This window comes from Dromiciops gliroides, chromosome 1 (genome assembly GCF_019393635.1).
Source record: "Dromiciops gliroides isolate mDroGli1 chromosome 1, mDroGli1.pri, whole genome shotgun sequence".
In the NCBI taxonomy this organism is placed as follows: domain Eukaryota; kingdom Metazoa; phylum Chordata; class Mammalia; order Microbiotheria; family Microbiotheriidae; genus Dromiciops; species Dromiciops gliroides.
The window spans coordinates 313,985,515-314,010,132 of NC_057861.1; the positions used below are offsets into that span (position 1 = coordinate 313,985,515).

At 43.7% G+C, this 24,618-nt stretch overlaps 1 protein-coding gene across 6 annotated transcripts in view; it reads right to left on the reverse strand.

The window, feature by feature from the left end:
* Nucleotides 1–404: 404 nt before the first annotated feature.
* MAPK4 (mitogen-activated protein kinase 4) overlaps nt 405–24,618 on the reverse strand; it is a 229,399-nt gene continuing 205,185 nt past the window's right edge. For all 6 annotated transcript variants that reach the window (XM_043978131.1, XM_043978127.1, XM_043978129.1 and 3 more), the window contains 4 exons: nt 23,830–23,974; nt 19,314–19,475; nt 11,557–11,758; nt 405–3,295 (listed from right to left, as the gene is read on the reverse strand). In XM_043978131.1, coding sequence (XP_043834066.1) covers nt 2,611–3,295; nt 11,557–11,758; nt 19,314–19,475; nt 23,830–23,974 — 1,194 coding nt within the window. In that variant the 3' untranslated portion in view covers nt 405–2,610. The remainder of the gene's footprint in view (nt 3,296–11,556; nt 11,759–19,313; nt 19,476–23,829; nt 23,975–24,618) is intronic.

The following is a 24,618-nucleotide window of genomic DNA, read 5'->3' on the forward strand; positions in this document are numbered from 1 at the left end:
ACTATTTTCTACCTCTGGTCTTTGGACCCAAAATGTGTTCCCTTTTCCCAACCTATTCCTACTGGTGGCCTCCCCTCTGGGGTCCTCCCCTGTCTAGCTGTGGTCTTGAGGACTTTGCCAATATTGCTTCACCCCCAAAATGAAATGAGTATGTTTCATGCCACTTGCCTCAGGCACAAAAATTTCTAGCTTTGGATTCATGGTTCTTGCGAGCGTCCATGACTTGAGATCAACAGTACGAAAACTCAGAAAGAATGAACTGCTTTTGCTACCATCTTCCTGGTTATAGATCTCTGAGGAAATTCATCTCCACCTGTGACTGCCGTCATTGGTGAGGCAGGGACCAAGACTTGTAAGCTCTGTCTAGTTATGTTTCAGATTGTTGGCAAACACATCTCTTTATCATGTTTAATAACATTTAATAGATTTTTTTACATGGGGAGCAATAACAATAACTCTGGTACAACAGTGATATATGAACCGCAGGGTCAAGAACAGCAGCTTTTTCTTTTACCAAAAAGAGTGATTTTCTCCTATCCCCCCTCTCCCCCCACACAGGACAAGATGGCACAGTGGATAAAGTTTCTTTTCTTGAACAGTTTCTATTTACACATTCTCCATTAAAAAAAGTTTTGGTCAGTTTGAATAATTCTTTTTTTAAATATAAGCCTAGAATGTATTGTTTGTTTCCATGTACAAATGATCATTAGCAGGTTAATCATTTAAGGTGCTCAGAAGTATAGGTGAACCCCAAGGCTACTTTCAAATCCTAGGGTTTAATCATCTGTTTACATGTTTTCTAGCTTTCCCCTGAAAGATTTTACTAGTAGGGGAAGAGACTGGAATGCCAACTGCTAGCTGATTGGACAACGGGGCTGCCACCATGGTCTGTGGGTGGGGGCAGGCTGAGGGACAGGGTAAGGCAAGGACCTGTATCTTCATAGGGTCACAAGATCTTAAACAAACCCACAGACCAATAAGGTGTGTGTGTATGTGTGTGCTCACTCTCATACACATATGCATCTAGGTAGAAGTTATTTGGTACATAGATACCCAAGGAAAATTGTAAAGGATGACAATGTCTCTGTGGGTACCTTTATACCAGTGTCCACTGGGTGCCCAGTTGTGTTGCCCTTCCTGGGCAGTGCCCCCATCCTTCATACCCCTCCTGACTCACTATCAGAAAAGGTGCTTGTCCTGCATCCTACTGCCTTCAAGATCTTGCCCTCTGATCAGTTAGTCCCATGCACTAATTCAGGATGGGGTATTAATGAATGATAATGGCTTACTGTGTTACCTTTCTTGGTCACAAGTCTGCATTTTAAAAGGAGGCCTTCAAACCAAAGGAATAACTATTACAGTGGGGTATTAGGCCCACTATGGGCCAGAGGGAGAGAGACTTAGGGGTTGGGCAAGACGCTTTTGACACATCTTATCATATCACACCCCCATAATTGCCTACCTCTTCCGTTTATGCATAGGGCTGTGTGTGTGTGTGTGTGTGTGTGTGTGTGTGTGTGTGTAAAGATTGAAGAATCTGGCCTTAGGAACATCCGTCAATGACTGTACCTTAGGTTCAGTAATCACTTAGGAATAACTCAGTGGCTTCTACCTGGTTCCCTGTCTTGTGGACTATTTCACCACAAAATGAGCCACTTCTCATTGAGAGGAAATGGAGATCAGAAGATTGTATATTTTTTTTAATGCAGTGACCTCCAGCTTGTCTGGATTTGAAGCCCAGGAGGCTTCAGTATCTGGCCCAAGGTGGTGAATGAAAATAGCTTTGTGTTAGAAGAACTATAGGATATGCCTGGTCTTGATTATCAAGGAGAGACCCCCAAGGAGAGATCCATGGAGGAAGAAATCCCTTGGACTTTGGTTTCCCTTAGACTCTAAAGAGAAAGCATTTCCATGGCAAAGGAGATGGCATGAAGAGCAAATCTGGGCGTCAGGAGGCCTGAGTTCTACAACTCCTCTGCCACCACCTCACTCTATGACCCTGGGGAAGTCACCTTCTATTTCTGGATCTCGGTTTCCTCATCTGTCAAAGGAGGGGATTGGACTAGATAATTTCAAATGTCTCTTTGGGTTCTGACATTCTTTGAGTTTGTGGATCACATCCCTCATGAACCAGGCAGGGTCTGCTCCTCCTTGGGAAGCTTCCTTGTTCCCATGGCTACTAAAGCCTCTCTCTTCCCCCCCTCCCATCTTTCTTCTCCCAAAGCCCTCACCCCCAAGAATTTGTTCATAAACTGATCAGCCCAGTGTTCTGTACAGAAGGCTTATTACCCTAGACTTATATTCAAAACAGATTCCAGAGGTTAAAAGGCGCAATCATTAAGGCAATTTAATAGATTCAATATTTCACTTGTGTTTCCTGATTCCCTTAAGGATCCTATGAACCCCAAGGCATCAGAAAAGAGGCTGGGGGCTGTTTGTCTTTGATTAAAAAGCATAGGGTAGGCCATCCACCCTCTCTTGGAAAGGACTGACATGCCAGGAACCAGGGTGGCCCGTTTTTTTCCCTTGCCTGGGTTTGCAATGCCACAGGGTTGTGGCCCAGCCAGCCGAGGAGAAGGGCAAAGTTCATGAAGGGCAACCCCCTCAACTTCACCACCTCTCCTTTGGATAGGGTTCAGTCTGTACCATGTCACTGGGGTGCTCCGTGATACACGCCCCATTAATCTCGCCGAGCTTGTTGTCCGGCAGGTCCTCCGGCTTGGTACAGAGTTTCAGGGCTCTGGAAATGAAGACGTCCAGGTCGAATTGGGGGTCGGCCCCATTGTTGCCCTCCTTGGGGTCCTTGCGGTGCTGCGGTGAAGAGGGCAGGCTCCGTTCCTGGATCTCAGGGAGCGGGCTGGGGCACTCGAGGCCACTCTGTGTGCTCTTCACCCATTGCGCGATCTCCAGGAAGAGGTTGGATGGCTCCTCCTCCAGGGAGAGCTCAGTGGCTGGAGCGATGGCTGTCTTTTTCCAATGGGACAGGTCTAAGATGAGCTTAGGCTCGGAGTAGTGATGGGGCTTGTTGTCCCTCCACAGTAACTTGTCCAGGTAGGATGGGGAGCCCACCTTATAGTCACAGGACCGCCCGCAGTCAGAGTCAAACACCCGGTCCATGGACGAGTGAGACTGCTCCAGGAACCGCTCAGAGCTACTTTGGGAGTACTTCCGCGGATCCACTTGCACCTCTTCCACGATCGACTCTGAGCCTGCGCGGGGATCCCGTTGTACCTCACTTGTGTCGAGGTATCTGTCCTGCCTCCATTCCAGATCAGAGGACAGACTGACTTGATACCTAAGAGAAGACAAAGAGGATGAAATGGGAAGCTGAGGATCAGCTGGGATCATTGCTGGAGAGAAAAATGCCATTAAGTGTCACCGAGCTCTCCTTTCTAACTCCTTTATGGGCCTTTTACACTCTATGGTTAAATATTTATTCGGGAGCAGCTAGGTGGCGCAGTGGATAAAACACTGGCCCTGGATTCAGGAGGACCTGAGTTCAAATCCAGCCTCAGACACCTGACACTTAACTACCTGTGTGACCCTGGGCAAGTCACTTAACCTTCATTATCCTGCAAAACAAAAACCCCACATTTATTCATACATACACCACTTTGTATGACTCTTTGGTAACTTCTTCCATAATCAAAATCACAGAATGTTGGAGCTTTGATGTTGGACCTGACTCCCTTCATTTTATAAACAGGGAAACTGAGGAGGCATGTTCATAGATTCATAGATTTAGAGTTGGAAGGGACCTTAGAGGTCATTGAGTACAACCCTCTCATTTTACAGATGAGGAAACTGAGGCCAAAGAGAACTTAAGTAACTTGCCAAGTGTCCTGTAAGTATCTGAGGCAGGATTTGAACTCAGGCCTTTTGGAGTCTAGGTCTAACAGTCAGGCCACTATACCCTGCTGCTTCTCAATGTGTCATGCCCAAGGTCACACAAGTAGCTAGTGATACAACCAAGGCTACAACATGGGTCTCCTGACTTCTGGTCCAGCGCGTAGTCTCTTACCCTGACCCTGAATTTTTCTCCTGCCCTAGTGGTTGAGGTGAAGTCTAACCAAGTTGCAAACTCCTTGAAAGCAAAATCAAGGGGTTTAGGTCTCTCTTCTGTCCTTCTCCCTACTCCCCAACACACACACACACACACACACACACACACACACACACACACACACACACACACTGCCCCTAGTTCATGGCTGGGCACAGAACAGGTGCCTGATACATCTTTTCTGATTGCTTACAGACATCTTTGGGAAATGCTCAAGGACCTTAGGTCCCTAAGGAGCTTTTATGGTTTCTTTAAAGTCCAGGAAAGATGGTACTGATGAGTGGGAGGAAGAGCCAGGCAGACAGCACCAATTGAGCTCCTGCTGTATACACATGCCTTAGAGGAATATAATGGGGACTGGTAAGTGAATAGAAAAGGGAATATGTCTGAAAAATACTTAACAGGAGGAACATGCCATTCTCTTTATGGGGTGGTGAGACACTAGGAAGGCCCCCATATTTCCTCTACCCCACCATTAGCCAGTGTTTCCTTTGGGTTAAATATCGTTCCCAACCGGGAGTTCTTTAAAAATGAACCAGGTTAGGGCAGCTAGGTGGCACAGTGGATAAAGCACTGGCCTTGGAGTCAGAAGGACCTGAGTTCAAATCCGGCCTTAGACATTTGACACTTACTAGCTGTGTGACCCTGGGCAAGTCACTTAACTCTCATTGCGCTGCCCCCCAAAATAAAAAAATTAAAAATTGAAAATATGCACCAGGCAATATCTTCAATCTAAGCCCTGTAGCCAGCATGAGTTTCTTAGAAACATAAGAGATGGAGCAAGAGGAGAGCCCAAGGAACCCAGATGGCAATGAAGGGGAGGAAGGGTACTGGAAGGGAAGAGGGGGCCATGATTCCATAAATATGTATGCCTACCATGTGAAAGGCTCTCTGCTAGGGGTTGGGGATAAAAAAATAATGTTCCTGCCCTCAAAGAGCTTACGTTGCACTGGAGGGACTGGGGTACACTATGCACGCAAATAAGTATGATATAAAGTGAATTGCAGGAGAGAGCAGTAAGTTGGGAGATCTTTGGAGAAAGGGTGGTACCTGAGCTGAATCTTTAATGAAATGAATGCAATCCAACAAACGTTTATAAAGCATTTGCTCATATAAGGTACTGTCCCTGGTGCTGGGATTCTGAGAGGTGGAGATGAGGAATGAGTATACTCCAGGCAAGTGAAGCTACAAGGAGGGCAGAGATAGCACGTCTAGAGTTTAGGAAGGTGGGGAGGCAAACTTTATGGACTTAATTATTTTCTCTGGGGCCAGCCCTGAAGACCCACAAAAGCATGGAAGAAATAACCTGGACTAGAGTTGGGGGGGTGGGGGTGGGGGAGAAGGGTCCTAGTCTGGGTTCTTCCATTTGCTGTGGACATTACTCTCCTCCTCCTCCGAATGTCTGTTTCTTAATTTGTAAAATGGGAGGATTGTATTAGATCATCTCTAATGAGCCTTTCAGGTGTGCAGCAGCTGCTGTTCCACCCTCTGCCTCTGACCTGCTAGTTCTCTAGCACCCACTTTTGGGTCACCTTCTGACTCATGAGAGAGTTCACTGTATCTAGCCAGCCCCTGACCCACCACACCACATTCCAGCTATCTCTCTCCTCACCCCCATCCTCCACCTCTTTCCATCTCTGCCTCTCAAAAACAATAATCAAATCAATAATATGATTCCTGGAAAGTGCACTTAAATAGACTGCCCTGTGTCTCCATCAGCATCTCTGCAAATTCCCTGACCAAATCACCCATTCTTCCCCTTTTGTAAGAATGCAAGAGTGTAAGTTCTTTGAGAGGAGGGACAGTCTTGCTTGTATTTGTTCACCCAGCACTTATAACTGTGCTTGGCACATAGTGAGTACTCAGTAAACACCTTTTAACTCATTGATGTGTAATTCTAAGAGCCCGTCTCAGAGCTATGTGTCTGTCAGTGTTGTGGAGGTCACTGGTTAGAGGGTGAAGAACTGGGTGCAGCTGGAGGCAGAGCTTCTTAATTAATCTAAGCTCTCCACATGATTTATGAATCACTCAGTCCCAGAAGAATCGCTCTGATGCACACAAAGGGGCTTCAAAAGCCACGACAAAATCTCTCTCCAAACATAATCTGTTTAACAAAAAGAGACTGTTATGGCTTTTCCTTGGAAACCCCCTACCCTGGACCTATCATCTGCCAAATGATTCAAAAGGACAATTTCATTGTCTCTCACTTATGTAACCAGTTGTCAGGTCCCTAAATGGAGTAGGACACCCACTTGGGTCCCTTGGCCTCACTTCCTCGTGGAGTTCTAGCAACCAGCGTGATGTCTGCTTCTATTTTTAATCCCTGAGCAGCCAGAAGTCACTGACCCTCTCTCCTCCCAGGAGTTAGCAGACAAGCATTTATAAAATAAGAAATGACAGAGATGAAAGGCACCTTAGAAATGATTAAATCCATAAAAAAGAAATGATTAAATCCAAATCCCTCATTTTACAGATAAGGAAACTGAGGCACAGAAAGTGGCATTATTTACTCAGGGTCACACAGTCAGTTAGTGGCTGAGCTGGGACCAAAGGCCAGCTCTCCTGAATTCCAGGGTGGTGTGCCTTCCACTAGCCCATCCTATCTCTCAAGGTTGGACAACTCCAGGAGCATCAAGCTTTCCCCAAGAAGGCTCAATTTCATTCTGGCTTATGTCATGACTCTTGTTTTCATTCCTCCTTGGAAATCACATAGCAGTTCCTATGGGAATTTTATTATCCTCAGCTCACAAGACCAAGGCCAAAATAGGACAGCTTTCTTAGCCTCAGAATTTGAAGGACAGAGCTTGGAGACTCAGGAGTCTGGAACAAAAGAATGACTAAGGGGAAAAAAATCACACATGCATCTTGAGACTCAAGTTTGCTCAACCCTAGAAACACCACTGTCATAAGTGATGAGATTTCTCCAGAGTAGGGAGGAGTTGACAACTCATGAGTGCCAAGTGGTTGTCTCCTGTTATTCTGATGTGTGTGTGTGTGCTCACGCACAAGCGCACATGCCTGTGTATGCATTTTTGGGGAGTCTAAAGTAGCCGGGGGGGGCCTAAGGAAAGTTTCTTTGCCCAAAAATCTCTTTTTCCCCACATTGGACTGTTAGGGAAATGAACTGGAATGAGCAGGCTTTGATTAACACCAAAACTACTCAAGAGAAAGGGTTAAAGTCTCATAGATTAATATCTTATAGACAAGGATTGCAAAGATCATATGGTCTAACTCCTTCATTTTACAGATGAGAAAACTGATATCCAAGAAGACTGTGACCTGGCCAAAGTCTAATAGGATGAGGGCAACAGAGGCAGAATTTGAACCCAGGTCCTCTGACCCCAGAGTTCATTCCACTATACCACACTGGTTAAAGGGTATTTGTCGTTTATACTGATACAGCATTGCAACATTTGCAAGGCAATTTTACATTCATTATATAATTTGATCTTCACAACAACCCTGTGAGGTAGATAGTGCAAGATTTATTGGCCCTGTCTTATATATAAAGAAACTAAGACCCAGGGACTTGATGTCCATGGTCACACAGTTAATATCAGAACTGGGTCTCTGAATTCCAGGTCTAGGAATTGACATCACACAGCATTCTCTCAATTAATCATGCATGCTTTTAGTGTGAATCAGATAATCTGAAGGAGATGTGTTGGGCTAACTAGCATAGCAGTTTTCATCAGGAGAGTGGGGAGGAAGATGTTCTATTTTACCAATGGATCCTTCAAGAGAGGACCTGCTTGGGAAAAGGAGAGAAGGATGCTGCAGGAGAGGGATTTGAGCATGAAGAGAGGAGCATGAGGGTACTAGGTAGCTCTTAAGCAAGCAAATTATGATGTAGGCCATGGGAGGTGCCAAAGACGAACTTTGCATCCTTTTATATTTTGTACCTATTTGATCCTGGTCATTGGCAACCTCCCCTGCTGTTTTTGGCTTACAAGCAATTGAGGAAAAACAATAGATGACTAAGTTTAAGGAGCGCCTGGTTTTTGAAGAGATCAAAGCATTATTATGATCAAGATATCCTTTATGCTTTCACCATGGGGGTAGAGAAGACAGATATTAAACTGAGGCCAAAAAAGAGATTAAATAATTTGCTCAAGGTTACTCAGCAAGTTAGTGTCAGAGAGTCAGATCCAGAATTTGGGTCTTTTGCTTACAGACTTGGGGATATGTGTGTGTGTTGTATCCTTTACCAAACTGACTCCTCTCATGTGGATCAAATGTCCCTGACATCTAAAACTTAGGATGAAAAGCTGAAAAACAATAACGTGAACAAAGCCATCAGTAGTTGTATAAAAAATCCACAAAGACAAGCTACAGAATCTTTCTTTCTGAGCTGAGCTATGAACAAGCAGCTGAACTACATCATGGCAACCAAACATGGGAGTGAATAGACCCATTTTCACCTTTCTTTCCCAACCACTAGGGAGCCAAACCTCCAAATTTATATGAGTCTTGAGTAGCCCTGAATGATTTTGGAAAAATTCACATTAATAGTTCATACTTACTAAAGCTATATTTATTATAATCAGCAGGGTTGTTCCATGGAACGATTTTTTTTACCAGGTAAAATATGACATCTCATATTTTTAAAGTTTCTTCTTATCTCATTGCAGTGATCTCTGTTCGCAGGCACTCATCTTGCTTTTTGCTAGCTGTCATCAATTTTAGAGAAAAGTACCAAAGGTGTGTTCTCCTTCCCTCTCTCAAAAGGAGACCCTGTGTAATAGTCCTCAGATCACTAAGAATTTACTATGTTATATTTGTGGGTAAAGTCAGTCCTTTGAATGAGTAACAGCTTCATTCTTTCTTATTACCTACTGTCAAGAACAGACTTAGCCTGAAATCAGGTCAGAGGGCAATTCTGAGAATACTAAAATCTTTGCACTGGAAGGATCCTCAAAAACACTCTAGTCCAACCATACTGAAAAAAATGAAGCCCATTTATTAAAATCTATAATAGCAGTACTCTATCTTGGGGAGTTCATTACTTACTGAGGCTCCTTTAAGAGTGGGGATGCATCTGACCTGAACCACCTGCCCTCTCTCATCAAGTTTCCCTTGGGACCAATGGTATGAATTTGTATTGTGATTGGCTGGAGTTGGGGTGTTATTTGTGGCCACTGAACAGAACTTAGCTGACTGGCTCATCAGCAGATTTTTTTTTAATTAATAAAGTATTTTATTTTTTTCCCCGTTACATGTAAAGATAGTTCTCAACTTTTGTTTATACAAGCTTTCCAATTTCAGATTTTTCTCCCTCCCTCCCCTCTCTCCCCCCTCCCCTAGACAGCAGGTAATCTGATATAGGTTATACACACACACACACACACACATAATAGCATTAATCCTATTTCTGCATTAGTCATGTTATAAGAGATCATTGGCAGATTTAACTGGCAGCCTTGGGGACGTGAGCATGGTGGTCTAGCTCATTAAGTTAATCGTTGATACATTCTGTTAGTTCCTACGTCAGTTCCCTTACAGGTAGCACTTAGCCAAGCTAATCCCTAGGTCCTGTGGCTCCTAATACAGGCATCTCCTGAGGTTATGCTCTCAAAAGTGGAAAACTGCATGTGATCAGAAGCAAAGGACTTCCCTACACTTAGTAGAGCTGCAAATTCAAATTAGCTCCTGTTTGTACAGTGCTTTAGGGTTTACAAAACACTTTTCTTACAAGAGCCCTGCAAGGAAGGTAATGCTTTTTTATCCCTATGAGCCTCTGGGACTCAGAAGATTAGATGACTTGTTCAGGTTCATGCCAATTAGCAGGCATCTGAGCCAGGCTTGAATTCAGGCCTCTTGACTTCAAGCCATGTGCAACCACCCATGCCCCTCTGACATACAAAACCAGAGAGATAGGCCTGCCTCGGAGATCAGGTGGCTTTGTTCAGATTGTTCCTCCCCAGAAAAGCCTCCACCTTCTCTCTCCCAGTTCCATCCCATGTAGGTTTCAAAACCCAGACCGTGCTCAAGCCTGGCCTTTTCTGGGAAGTCTTTCCTGAACACCCCCCCCCCCCACCCCAGCTCACCGTGCTCTCCTCCTAACACTTGTCAATTGCACAGCTCACGTAGTACTTGTCACGTGTAACCAAAAGCATGCCAGGAAATGTTTAGAAGTCAGTTGCACATGGCACACTTTTACATTTAATCTGCATTACTTGCTTTCTTAAGTTTAGACAATCAACAAGAGAATAAATCAAATCCCAGTTTTCTAGCATTTCCCAATTTCTGAGGATCTAAATGCTCATGTAACTGGGGGCAGCTAGGCATTGAATTGGATAGAGCACTGGGCTTGGAACCTTAAAGACTCATCTTCATGAGTACAAATCTCTCCTCAGATACTTACTATCTGTGTGACCCTGGGCAAGTCACTTAATCCTGTTTGTCTCAGTTTCCTTATCTGTAAAATGAGCTGGAGAAGGAAATGGCAAACCATTCCAGTATGTTTCCCAAGAAAACCCCAAATTAGGGCACAACTGAAAAACAACTTAACAAAATGTTCACACTAAAAATTTAACAACTGGCTTTGAGTCAGACCCAGGTGACTCCAGCATACCCCTGCATACAACCTCATGACATTCACTACATAGGCAACTATGTGAGGGCAAGGGCTGTGTCTTATTCTTATCCATGCCCCCCAGAATGCCTAAAACTGAATGTAAGAGGTGTTCAGGAAAGAATTGTTGGTGATTGATTTCTGATACCACTCCTTTGCATTGTTATCTGCTAGATTGTAGACTTCATAAGTGAGGAAGGGGAACGTTGCATCCCTCTTTATAGACTCCAAGTGCCCAGCACACTGCCTTAAAAATAATAGCTTGCATTTGTGTTGTGTTTGCATGGTTTTCAAAGTGCTTTCACATCTATTACCTCATTTGATCCTCATAACAACCCTGTGAGGTAGGCAGGGCAAGTAGTATGATCATCATTCAATCTCAGAGAAGTTAATCAATTCTCCCAAAGTCACCCAGCTAGTGAGTGACAGAGTAGAACCTGGGGCCTCTGCCTCCTAGTCCAGGACTCTTTTCACTCTAGATGCTCTAGAAATATTGGCTGAATGTTGTTGGATAGTCCATTCATCCCATCACAGGAAGTCAGATGGAGAAGACAGTAATGAAAGTAGGTTGTGGCTGCCTAGTTCAGCCTTGAGAAAGGTTACCTCTGCCTACTTACTCATAGCAAAGAATCACACACTGAGAGGGCAGGAAGAACCATGGAATTTATTCACCTGATTGTGAGGGTCGTTAAGGAAGGTAGAGAAGATGAGCTTGGCTGAGGGTAGGGGAGGAGATGTACATGGGCGCAGCTGAAAGGTCATCTTCCAAAGGCTATTGGAATGTGTGACCAATGAAAAGGAAGGTCTCCAGTGTCCTGAACTTAGTTTGGGAAGGTAAGGTGGATGGGCAGAAGGGGAGTGTAGAATTAGGCGCAGCAGTGGCTCTTGATAACAGTATTGGAAGACGACAATACTGCACCTGTCCCAGGTGGAGAGCTGGCTCTGGTTGGCCGCCATCAGCAAGATGTCATCAATTTCATCCTCAATTCGGAAGGGCTGCTGGGAGGTAGGCTCATCCTCTGGGCAGGAGTATGGGCTCATGTAGGGGTGCTGCAGGCCCATCTCCGCTGTTAATCGGTCCATGGGGTTGAAGGTCAGGATCTTCTCCAGGAAGTCAACAGCTGTGGGAAGCAAAGCAGAGCAGGATACAGAAGTCATTGATTGCTCTCTACAAGGCTCAGTAAAGAAGATTGTGTACATATAGGGCCTATGGGACTTTACCATAGGAGAAGTGGTTGATACGAATGAATTTGGAGCAAGTCCCCACTAAGGACAAACTTTGCCTGGAAATGGTAGGGGTGGGGAATGGACAGACAGATACTAGATAGAGGGGCTGCAAAAGGTTAAGAAACATTGGATTAAGTCAGCACTTCTGAAGCTCCATTTTCCTCCCTACCTCCAAATTATTATTATTTTTTCCCTTGTTTCTCCTTCAAATTCTGTCTAGTGAAAAGATGACCACGCTGGTAATCAGAAGACAGGGGTCATTTGGCTTTGTCATTTGTCATTTGTGACCATGGACAACTCAGTCCCCCTCCCTACTAAGCTGCCAAGTTTATGGGCATACTTATGATAGCTAGCCCTCATATGCCACTTAAGAAGTTCTTAGCACTGTGCTAAGCACTTTATAATTATCTCATTTGATCTTCAGAACAGCCCAGTGAGGTTAAGTGTTATTATTGTCCCCATTTTGCAGATGAGGAAACTGAGGCTGGGGGAGGTTAAGTGACTTGCCTAGGATCACATGGCTAGTCATTGTCTGAGGCTGGATTTGAAATTAGGTCTTCCTGACTTCCTGTGCTCCATCCATTGTGATACCTCACTTTCCCCAGGTCCTATGTGCAGGTGGGTAAGTGCAGGAGTGAGGTTGGGATAGACTTTGCTATTTCACCATTTTGTCTAGGGCTGACACTGATGTCAGGGACAACAGTTTCCTTATCTGTAAAATGAGGTGTTTGGACCAGATGATCTCTAAAGTCCTTTTTTGACTAACATTCTACAATTCTTTCTGCCTTGAATCTGGGCCTCACTTCCTTGGTCTTCCTGCCTCCACCCAAAGCGTTTTTCCAATAGTCTGCCAAGGTGCCTGAAACTCCACCACTAGAAATTTGCACCAATTCTCTTTGGTTATAGCATTTTGTCTTTAGGAAATCTCTATTAAAAATGAAAATTCTCCTGAGATGTGTGACACATTAGGCTACCAGCCATTAACACATTTCAGGGTTTGTCAGCAGATGTTGAAAAGCACAAAGCAAAGATCTGAGGGAACTGGAACAGGAAGAGTAAGTTTTGAAGGGGTGGAAGTGGGGAGTGAAGAGGAAAAAGGTCTTAGCATGAGGTATTTCTTCAGGGAGTGTAGGCCTGGGTGTATTCTTTCAGTGAAAACCTTTGGATATCCAGGGGTCGGTTGGAGGACACTGAGTGAGCATCTGGGATAAGTGATGCACTAAGAAGGAAAAGAAGCTTAGGACAAAATCTGCCCACTTCACACTTTTACCAAGGGTAGGTCAGCCTACTAGTTCCCCTTATTCTTCCCTTCCTCTCCTCTCCTCCCTTCCCCTCCCTCCCTCTCCCCCCTCTCCTCTCCTCTCCTCTCCTCTTCTCTCCTCTCTCCTCCCCTCCCCTCTCCTCCCCTCTCCTCTCCTCCCCTCTCCCCTCCCCTCCCCTCCCCTCCCCTCCCCTCCCCTCCCCTCCCCTCCCCTCCTCCAGATTGTGTTGAAGAGGAAATAATGTCTCTGTACTCATTACTTCCCAGTTCACCTCTTTCTGAAGACCACTTAAAGCATCATGTGGCTAATCATGTTACCTCTCTAGAGGAAGGGCAGGAATGAACCTACACCCAATCTCAGGTTTGTCTGCCCTCTAAGGAATCTCTGAGCAGGTGGCAAAGCTGAGAAGGGGTGTCTCAGCTCACTGCTGTCCTGGATCACTTTGCTGTGGCCATTCATCAATGATTCAGGGAATCAATGAATTCTGAAAGTTGCTGGCCTTCTCCTGAGGCTTCAGTACCATTCTGTAACCCAAGACTCTGGGACTGAAGGACATGTAGCGGTGCTTCAGAAAGGAGTGCAGGCAGAAGTCCTTATGAGGCAATATCCTCACCACAAACCAGGCACCTCCCAGTCCCAGGGTTACAATGACAACACCTGACATTTCCATAGAACTAGAAAGTATTCTACATCCATTATCTCATTTGACTCTCACAACAGCCCCTGGAGGTACACAGGACAGGAATTAGCATCTCTATTTTTCAGAAAAGGGAACTGAGGCTTAAAAAGATGAGAAGACCTGGCAAGGTCACACAGTACAAAATATTGAGATGGGTACAGTATGAGTGCCCTGGAATGGGAGGGAGAGGATGGAGGCTCCTGGCCCAGTTCTGCCTCTTATACACTATGACCTTGGGCAAAGTTCTTATCTTCAGTGGACCTTTAATCTCTTCATCTGCCAAATGGGGATAATAATGCCTACATCATCTAATTCTTTTTGTAGTTGTTGAATTGTTTTTCAGTCATGTCTGACTCTTTGTGACCCCATTTGGGGTTTTCTTGGCAAGAATAGTGGAGTGGTTTGCCATTTCCTTCTGTAGTTCATCTTACAGATGAGGAAACTGAGGCAAACAGAGTTAAATCATATGTCCAGGATCACACAGCTAGTAGGTGTTTGAGACCAGATTTGAGCTCAGGTCCTGACTCCAGGGCTGGGACACTCTACCCACTGCACCACCTAATTCTGTACAGATAAAATGAAATTTTCTTTTTGGATATCCAGGTAACTCTGTTAAAAGACTACAGAGAGGGGCAGCTAGGTGGCACACTAGATAAAGCACCAGCCCTGGATTCAGGAGGACCTGAGTTCAAATCCAGCCTCAGACACTTGACAATTACTAGCTGTGTGACCTTGGGCAAGTCACTTAACCCTCATTGCCCCGACCCCCCAAAAGACTACAAAGAATGTTTTACATAATCCCACATGTAGAACCTATATCTAATTGCTTACCTCCTTGGGGAGGGAAGGAGGGATAGAATTTGGAACTCAAAACATTAAATAAAAACGTTTATTATTATTATTTTTAAAAAGACAATAGAGAAGTTGGAAATTTTCCTTATTAAAAGGTGTTTCCTTATGGGGGGTTCCCTATTCTGATGTCCAGTCCAAAAAAAAAAAAACCCCAAACCTATCTCAAATTATCCTTACATCTGTAGGAAACGGGATTATAAACTTACAGTTATTTACAAAATCAAAAGGTAACACTAATGTAAAGCACTATGGTTGTCGTTAGCAACAACAATGACAACAATGGTGACAATGACAATGACAACAACAGAAGCCCAGAGCTGGACAGGCCTTTAGATGACCTCTAGCCCAACTCCTACCCCATGCTGGAATACTGTCTCCACACCCTTCTGTGACAGCTGGTCGGGGGCCTCTACTTGAATTCAAGGGAAGCCAACTGAACAGCCCTAAATGTTGGAAATTCTTCCTTCTCTTGAGCCCCAACTCTTCTGCCTTTCATTTCCACCCTCTGCTCTGTTAAGGGCTAAAATTCTAGCTAAACTGTCTAAAATATCCAATGAGTGGTCGCCAATAAATTATAAGCTTTAGCAAGAGTTAGACTTTTAAGCATTTATTAAGGAGAATAAGAATTTGGTAAAGAGAGAGAGAAAGGCCTAGATTTCTATTAAAGGGAGAGCACATTTTTAGCTCCCTTCTCCGCCAGCGTCCCCAGGAAAGAGCGCGAGACTGAGCGCCAGTCTCTTCCTTCCTCCTCCCACTAGCCCGCGTCACTTCCTGACTCCTGGTCTTGCCCTCAAAGACCTTCCCTTCATGGGCAGAACTCCTCTACAGTAAGTATCCAGCAGGTGGCGTTATTCCAATCGTTACAGCTCCCAGCTCTTCCTCTGGGAATGCAGAGAACAACCCTCTGTCCTCTTCCACATGAGAGCCTTCAAATGCTCCAAAGCTCTGGCTCTGCCCTCCCTCCCCCCAGCTCTCTTTTCCACAGCAAGCACCCCTTGTTCCTTCAGTCAGCCCTCATTTGCCATGGTTTCCAGACCTCCTCACTGCTGTGGACATGCTCCAGTTTAATTTTCTTAATGCCCCTTTATCCCAAGGCATTGAAGCAGATTGGGGTCATTTTTCAAACCCTGAGGCAGGCAGGGGATTTTCACTAGAGGCAGCACAGCTATTTCGGGGAATATGAGGTGTGAGCCCAGTTAGCTTTAATAAACATCTGCCAGCTAAGGCAGATTAACAACAGGTGGCAACCCATGCACAAAGGACCTCTTCTAATAGTAATGAAAACAATAATAATGCACCTTTGTTGTTGTTCAGTCACGTCTGACTTTCTGTGACCCCATTTGGGGTTTTCTTGGCAGAGATACTGGAGTGGTTTGCCATTTCCTTTTGCAGCTCATTTTATAGATGGGGAACTTGAGGCAAACAGGGTTAAGTGACTTGCCCAGGGTCACAAAGCTAGTAAATGTCTGAGGCTGGATTTGAACTCAGGTCTTTCTGACTCCAGGCCCAGTGCTTTATCCACTGTACTAACTAGCTGCCCCAATTTGTCTTTACTTAGTGCTTTAATGTTGGAAAAAATGTTTTCCTTACAGAAGCCCTAGGAGAAAGTAGTGTGAGTGTGATCATTGTTCTCTCCTTTTTTGGTTTGTTTTTCTAATCTTTTTTTTTGGTGGGGCAATGAGGGTTAAGTGACTTACCCAGGGTCACACAACTAGCAAGTGTCAAGTCTCTGAGGTCACATTTGAACTCAGGTCCTCCTGAATCCAGGGCTCGTGCTTTATCCACTGTGCTACCTAGCTACCCCCTGTTATCTCTTTTTTTGAAGATCAGTAAGATCAGAGAGTTAAATTACCTGTATGCAAATCCTGCCTATCTTACAAGGTACTACCTCTTTTGGGAAGTCTTCCCCAATCTTTCTTCAGTCATTGGAAAGAAGAAGGAATGAAGGAAGGAATAAAGGAAAGAAGGAAGGATTTATTAAGCACCTACTATGTGCTAAGCACTTTACAATTATTATTTCATTTGATCCTTACAATAATCCTGAGAGGTGGGTGCTACTACCCCCATTTTACAGTTGAGGAAAGTGAGGCAGATGGAGGTTAAATAACTTGCCCAGGATCGAATGGCCAGTAAGTGTTTGAACTTGGATTGAACTCAGGTTTTCCTGACTCAAGTCTCAGTGCTCTAACCATTGTGGCCACCTCATTGGCCTCCTCCAGCACAAATGACCTATCACTCACTTGGGCTTTAGCTAGCCTGTGCCATCTCCTTTAATTATTCATCTTTTCATGTGCATGCCCTGTCTTCCCAACTAGCCTGAGGGCAGACACTATATTATACAAGTAGGGCCTGTCTCTCTACTTTCTAACACAATGTTTTAAACAAAACTACTCAATGTGTGTGCAATGATGGTAATGCACAAATAATTTGCATTTATTGATTACTTTAAGGTTTGCACAGCACTTTCCTCATAATCACTCGGTGAAGTCAGGTTGCTCTTATTGTTTGTTGTTGTCATTTTGTATATAAAAAAAGACTTCAGAGGGATTAAGTGACTTGCTCTTGGTCATACAGAAGGTAAACTAAAGTGCCAGGCTGGGAGCCAGGTCCATTCACTCTACTTCTATGAGGATAATGAAGATGATGGTGATGGCTGCAATCTTCCTGGCATTAACACCTATTTTCCTGGTATTGCCTTGAGCACTCTCAGACCTTCAGGGTCTAAGGGAGCTGCAGCATCCCTATGGGTTTTAGGTATCAACAACTCTCTCCCTATATTGGAAAAACACACAGCAAAAAGAGTTCTTTATCCTATACTGATATTTCTTGCTCTGTTTCTTTACAGGGCGATAAAATAAATACAAAGGTGGAGCTATGGCACTATGGAAGATAAGTGTCTTTACCTGGCATCCTCATTAGCTATGACTCACATAGATTTCATTTGAGGAACAGGAAATCTGAGGTAGAAAAATATTTAAGACCCACCAGTGAGTTCCCTAACTGGAATGATGAACAAAGAGTTTTTTTAGTTTTAGATCATGGCTTCTGGAAGAACTTGTCCCAGGAGACAAGAGGGAGGGATCTTAAAATGTTCAAGCAGGTCATTTGGTGCAATTGCTTCATTTTATAGATGAATGTCAAAGAGATGGAATGACCTAAGATCACCCTGGTGGCATGTGGCAGAGGTGGGTCTCAAAATCAAGTCCATTGACTTCCCATTGGTGAGGCCCTGGCCATGGTACTGAATATAAGCTAAGGGACTGTTGGGGCCTGAGCTGCTTGAAAGCCTACCTTGGGGAATAGAGGAAAGGTTATGTCAAAAATGATTATGTGAGAAAACTAAATGCTAAACATATCATACCTCATTGAATACACCAGGGAATTTACCAGCTAAATGAAGTGCCAATTAAAACATTCCTAAACAATTGTTTCTCTTGGGAAGACTTATATGAACCGGTAAACTTGAGTGTGCACCAGGCTCACAATATAAAGACAGGACCAAGGGAACAACTAAACAACCACCATAATAATGTAAAGGAAAACAACACTGAAACACAGAAAACCTCTGATTAGGAACTAATTGTAATTTCAGAGAACTCATGCCAAGGTAAAGAGATGATAGCCCATAGGTGAGGAATGAAGCATGCATTGTCAATTCATACTGATTCACTCTGCTTATCTGAATTTCTGTGCATGCACGCACGTGTGTGTGTGTGTGTGTGTGTGTGTGTGTGTGTGTGTGTGGTCATTAGAAAGGGACAGTGGTATCAAAAAGTATGATAAAACTGGGATCCTCATTTTATTTATTCATTCATCCATTTATCTATCTATCTATCTATCTATCTATCTATCTATCTATCTATCTATCTATCTATCTATCTATCTATCTATCTATTTATTGCTCTGGGCAATGAGGGTTAAGTGACTTGCCCAGGGTCACACAGCTAGTAAGTGTCAAGTGTCTGAGGCCGGATTTGAACTCAGGTCCTCCTGAATCCAGGGCCAGTGCTTTATCCACTGCACCACCTAGCTACCCCCTCATCTTATTTTTAAAAATAAAATTTATCTTAAAAAGAAAACAAAAGTATTTTGTATGAAAAATGTCCCCAAATCCTTACATACTTCTCTAGTCTTTCAAATGGGACATTGGACATAATTATACCCTTTCTCCAACACTTCAGCTCATTGTTATTAAGATTCATTATTATCCATTAACATCCAACACAACCTGTACTGTACTGAGTCATAATGCAATGATGTCCCAAGGAGCTATTAAGGTGCATAAAGCTGTTTGCTTTTACACAAATATATTTTCTTGAATTCCCATGTCTACTTTTATAGTGATTTTCTCTCTTTACTCACCATCAGAAGAACATCAGGTCTTGCTTCTGGCTGCATTTGGGGTGCTCTGCTTCTGAAGTTACCATAGAATATCTCTGGAGCCAGTCAGAGGCTCATAGATGGGTAACCTCTGAGATAGGTCATTAAACCAGTTTTGAAAACTGGAAGTAGTTGGAGGGGCTAACCTAGTAAGGGAAGAGTCTTGGATGTGAGAGCTGCCCTGTGGTAGGACAAATGCTTCTACATGGTCATTTAGGAGGGACAAGTTACCCAGACCTCCCAGAGAGAAGAAAGTCTCTCATAAAGCTCAGCTACCTTCACTGTTGACTTCTGGGAGCAGCTTTCTCAGTGGCTTTTTCACTTCCCAGGTGCTGTTGATGAAGGAGGGCATCACTCTGAGCAGCTCATCTTTGTCTTCCTCCCGGATTACGGGAATCGTCTCCAGGATAAGCTGCATCTGTTCCAACTCATGACCCCCTAAGGAAGGAAACATCAGAGGACTTACAACTGCCAAAGAAGCCATACCAACAACAAAGTCCTGGGATCCCTGGGAATGGTAGCTTGGTACAGTGGAGATACCTCGGAAGTCAGGAGACTTGTGTTCTAATTCTTGCTCTGCTCCCAGCTAGCTGTGTCATCTTGGGCAAATCATGTTTCCTCTCTGAATCTCTGTGTCTTATCAAATAAAGGAGGCGGACCAGCTTATCCCCCTAAAGCTCCCTTTAATCCCCATTCTATGCTTGGCACAGTGGAGACAATGCTAGATTTTGAGTTAGAGGATGTTGGGTTCAAATCTAGACTCTGCCACTTCCACCTTCACGACCTTAGAGAGTCACTTAAGCTCTGAGTCTTAGGTATAAAGTGAGAGATTCTGACTAAATGGCTTAGGTCCCTTCTAGCTTTAAATCTATGATCCTATTATTCTAAGTTACAGCCCCAACTTTGGCTCAGCCAAAGATAGTGTTACAAGAGCCCCAGCTTGACTTTCCAAGTGTTTAGTCACATACGACTCTCCTCTCGGTGTTCTTAGTGTCAAGAGGGGGAAGGTGCTAACTATAAGACCAAATTTGACCCTGACATTTCATGGTCCAATTAGGTGATTTTTATGTGAGAAACTCTTCTCTGGAGTGAAAAAAAAATCAGGAGAGAGTGCATTCAGTGATTAAGATGCACTTCAGCCAACTGAACTAACATCAGTTTTAAGAAACATTTATTATCCAAATGTTTGGTGTCACACAGATATTGCCTTGGAATGAATGCTTCACTGTTCCCTAGGAGAGGGGTTTGGTGACAAGAGAGATCAAATCTGCAGGACAGGTGGTCAGGAGCAGAAAAAATGCAAACACAGAGAGGCACAATCCCTCATCATCTTATCTCATCTTATTGTAATTTATCTCATCTCATTTTATCTTATCTCAGATTATCTTATCTTATCCTTGGGAAATGCAGGTGCCAGTCCAGGTAGTCTTCTTCCTATTCCAAATTTCCCACCTTTGCTAGTTCTGTTCTTCCTACCTGGAAGAGCCTCCTCACTTCTCTGTAGTTGAGAGCATTTCCTCCATGAACCCTTTGTGGCTTAGTCCAATCTCAACTTTCCCTTCCTTCACTGAACTGCCACAGTGTGCACCAACTGAGAAGCACAAATTTAGAGATGTTTGCACTCTAAATGTTCGTATGAACTATATGTGCCCGACTTGTGGTTGAGCCTTGGTCTGATCAGTCACAGTTGGACACTATACATTTTGGTCCTTTTAAAACACAAAGGACAACAACCATAGCACACACCAACCCAATCTAGCACCTGACCATGTAAGGTCTTATATTATACTAGAATCCTTTTGGATACTGTGTCATTTTGAAAAATGAGAGTGGATGGCTTACTATAGGCACAGTTCTTCTAGGTGAGACTAGATCAAAAGCCAGCAGAATTTAGGATCTTTTAAAAAAAGGAAGACAAGTGGCTCCCCATCTGTACCTCCTTCTAGCAGTGGCCCACTTTTCCCCATCTACAGATATGGGAAATAAGCTACATAGAATTAGTAAGAATCAGAGGATTGAGGAGGAAGAGCTCCTTAGAGGGTAGGGACCTCATTAAGGCACTCAAAGGTCTCTGTGAGTGACACCCTGGTAAGAGACCTGATGCTTCTAGAAGGAAGTATTGGTGACCACAGATATGGGGGCCTCATAGGTATATTGACTCAGTGAGCCATACCCCAGGCCCCTTTGGCTCCCCTAGCAGACCTCTAAGTATATAAAAAAACCCTAGGTTTTATCTGAATCTCCTGCTCAAGTGGAAGGAGACTTTGTCTGACAGTCAATTGCCTCCAGTCCCAGCTCTGACCCTAAACCTTTGTAAGCCTCAACTTCTTTATTCAGAAAATAAAGGACTTCGGGGGCAGCTAGATGGCACAGTAGATAAAACACCAGCCCTGGATTCAGGAGTACCTGAGTTCAAATCTAGCCTCAGACACTTGACCCTTAGCTGTGTGACTCTGGGCAAGTCACTTAACCCTCATTGCCCTGCAAACAACAACAACAACAACAACAACAAAAAACCCCCGAACCCCCCCAGAAAATAAAGGACTTCAGCTAGGATTTGGCCTATAGTGAGCTCTAAGATCCTTCTAAACTCTGAGATTTTAGGCAGCTATGGTTCTGTTCCTTAGATGATCCTGAAAAATCTTTTCTAGTCCCAACATTTTATTATTATTGCAGTCTTGGTTAACTCCATGATGAAAACAAACTAGGTGTTTATTTCAAAGTTAGGAAAATTGGAAAGTAACTTGAATTAAATTTCTATCATCAAGTTACTTTAAAAAAGTTAAATTAAATGCATAAAAAGCTTAGGAAACATGACAAAGGTTATGAGAAGAATGAGAATCTGATTGTGGGAATGCCAATGCTATCAAGCATATAAATGGAAATCAGCAGTGCATCCTATTTGGACATAACAAGTTCAATAATAAATCTGAAAAATTACTTAAAACTAGTTCCACTTAGAACCCTTTATGTAGTGTGTGCTTCATTTAAGTCTGAATGAACAAGTTTTCGTTCCATTTAGAACTCAGGTTTTGATGTATACAAAAACTGCTTAAGTTAAAACATCTGAGGAAGTCTAAGATGAGCTGTGTAACCTTGTGCAAGTCACTTAACCTTGAACATTTATTTCCTCACCTGTTAACTGGGGATCAGAATCCTTGACTTATCTACTTCACAGGTTGAAAATGTATGTAGAAGTGCTACAGTATGTACATGAATGTATATGAAAATAGTTCTATGACAATAAGGGTTTATTGTTTTGTCCAGGACGATAGTCCTGATCCAACTCTGACATGGCCCACTCCCCCTCCTCACCAAGGCCCTTAACATATTCCTTTGGTCCTTGCGTTCTCTTCTATACAAATGTAAACTTTGTTTTCCAACAGGTAGGAAAGTAAATAAGTGAGTAGAAGTGGGCTCTCCTTGAGCCAAGGTCCCCCCACAGAGCTTTCACAGGCCACTCACAAAGAGGCTGTGTTTCCCAAACAGTAAGACAAGGTATCGTTTGACCTTCACTGCTCACCATGCTGGGCTTCATCAGTGTACCCGAGCCCAGAAAGCAGCTCTGGTATGCCATGCTGCTGGATATCCCAGAGATGGATTGGATCCTGTGCAAACAAACTTATCTCTGCCATCCATCCCTGAGGGCCTCCACTCTGTCACCAAGTGGGGCCATTTCCCATGGTGAGAGCTGGTCAGCCTTCCTGAAGTCAGACTGGTGCTGGGAGGCCCTGGGTTTCACAAACATCTTTCCCATCATTAACTGACTTTGGACCAATTTAAGTGGAAGACAAAAGGTCACAGTTGGGGTCTTGAAGGACAATTGTCCAGAGACAGCCCCTTTCACCACTTACTCCCCTCTGAGAATTCTATTTCACTGACTCCCTTAATGTATTTTTGGGCATTCTCTTTCCAGTCTTTGTTTTATTGGCCCAGAATGTTTCCTCCTTTCTTCCCATAATTTCAACTGATCTTTCAAGTTCCAGTTTGTCCTCCCTCCACAAAGTTTTTCCTGCTGCCACTGATCTCTCCTTCCTCTAAACTCTAATAACATCTTTATCATGTACTTCTCATGGCACCTAGAACACGCCAACTACAGTAATGGGATTTTAGAGCTAGAAGGGACCTTCAAATGTCTCACTTTAGATATGAGGTAATGGGGCCCAGAGAGTCACCCTCCCAGGGTCACACATGAAATAAGCATCAGAGGTAGGATTCCAAGTGAAATCTCCTGACTCTAGAGCCAGTGCTCTTTCCACTAGGCTATCTCCCTTTTATTCTTTTTCATTTTCCTATTTACATTTCTTGTCTCTTCAGTAGACTATACACTCTTGTAGGGGATAGTCTGGCCTTTTAAAGTAACCTTGGCCAAGAGAGTAGGTAGACAGCATACCACCCATTAGCCCCCATCAGCTGAATGAGCTGCATGTTAATAGGCGCATAAGCCTATCAGTTGCTCTTTTTTTCTTTTTCTTTCTTTCTTTCTTTTTATTTTTTTTTTGCAGGGCAATGAGGGTTAAGTGACTTGCCCAGGGTCACAAAGCTAGTAAGTAGTTGCTCTTTTCTAGAAAGACATATTTAATAAACTTGGGGTAGAGACATGATATAAATGAGCATTATTAATTGTTACTGATTTACTGGTCTCAGCCAATCTGAGTTTGTTCTGGATAGCCAGACTTCAGCCACAGATAAGTCAAATGAGGGTGGCATAAACCCCAATTTCCATTCAGCTATCCCATTTTAGAAGATGAAACATTGTAAGGAAAGGAACAAAGGAAAGGCAGGAACCCACCAGCAAACAGCATCTTCCCTGTGAGCATTTCAGCCAAGATGCAGCCAGCTGCCCACATGTCGATGGCTTTAGTGTAGTTGTTGGGAGAGAGGAGCAAGCGTGGAGATCGATACCATTTTGTGACCAGCCCTTCCGAAAGGTAACCCTAGAAGAGAAAAAGGCAAAGACACCAGACCAACAATTAAGTCATACTTCTTCCCAAATTCCTAATGGTCCAGTCTCACAGAGTAGACATGGGATTGAAATAGGAAGAACTTGTTCCTAGCTGCCTTGCACTTCCCTCCAAGCACTCTGTAATCAAGTTAAACTGGACTGGCATCCAGGCATGTCCTGTACTCTCACTTCTGGGACTTGACTCATGTCTCCATGCCCACCCTATCATCTTTACCTGTTGAATTTCTATCCACTCTTTAGAGACCATTTCAAATACCACCTCCCTCATAAAGCCTTCCCTAATTGTCTCTATTGGTTAGAACCTTCCTCTTGAGACTTCATATAACACTTTGTTTTGCCCCTCTCTAAATACTTTTTGGGCATCTAGGTGATGCACTAGAACTTGGAACCAGGAAGACTCATCTGTGTGATCCTGGACAACTTACTTAAACCTGTTTACCTCAGTTTCTCCTTTGTCAAATGAACTGGAGAAGGAAATGGCAAACTACTCCAGTATCCTCACCAAGAAAACCCCAAATGGGGTCATAAAGATTTGGACGTGACTGAAAATGACTCATCAATAAGAACAACAAATACATCTTATTATGTAATGTAGTTATCAGTGTTTGTGGTTGA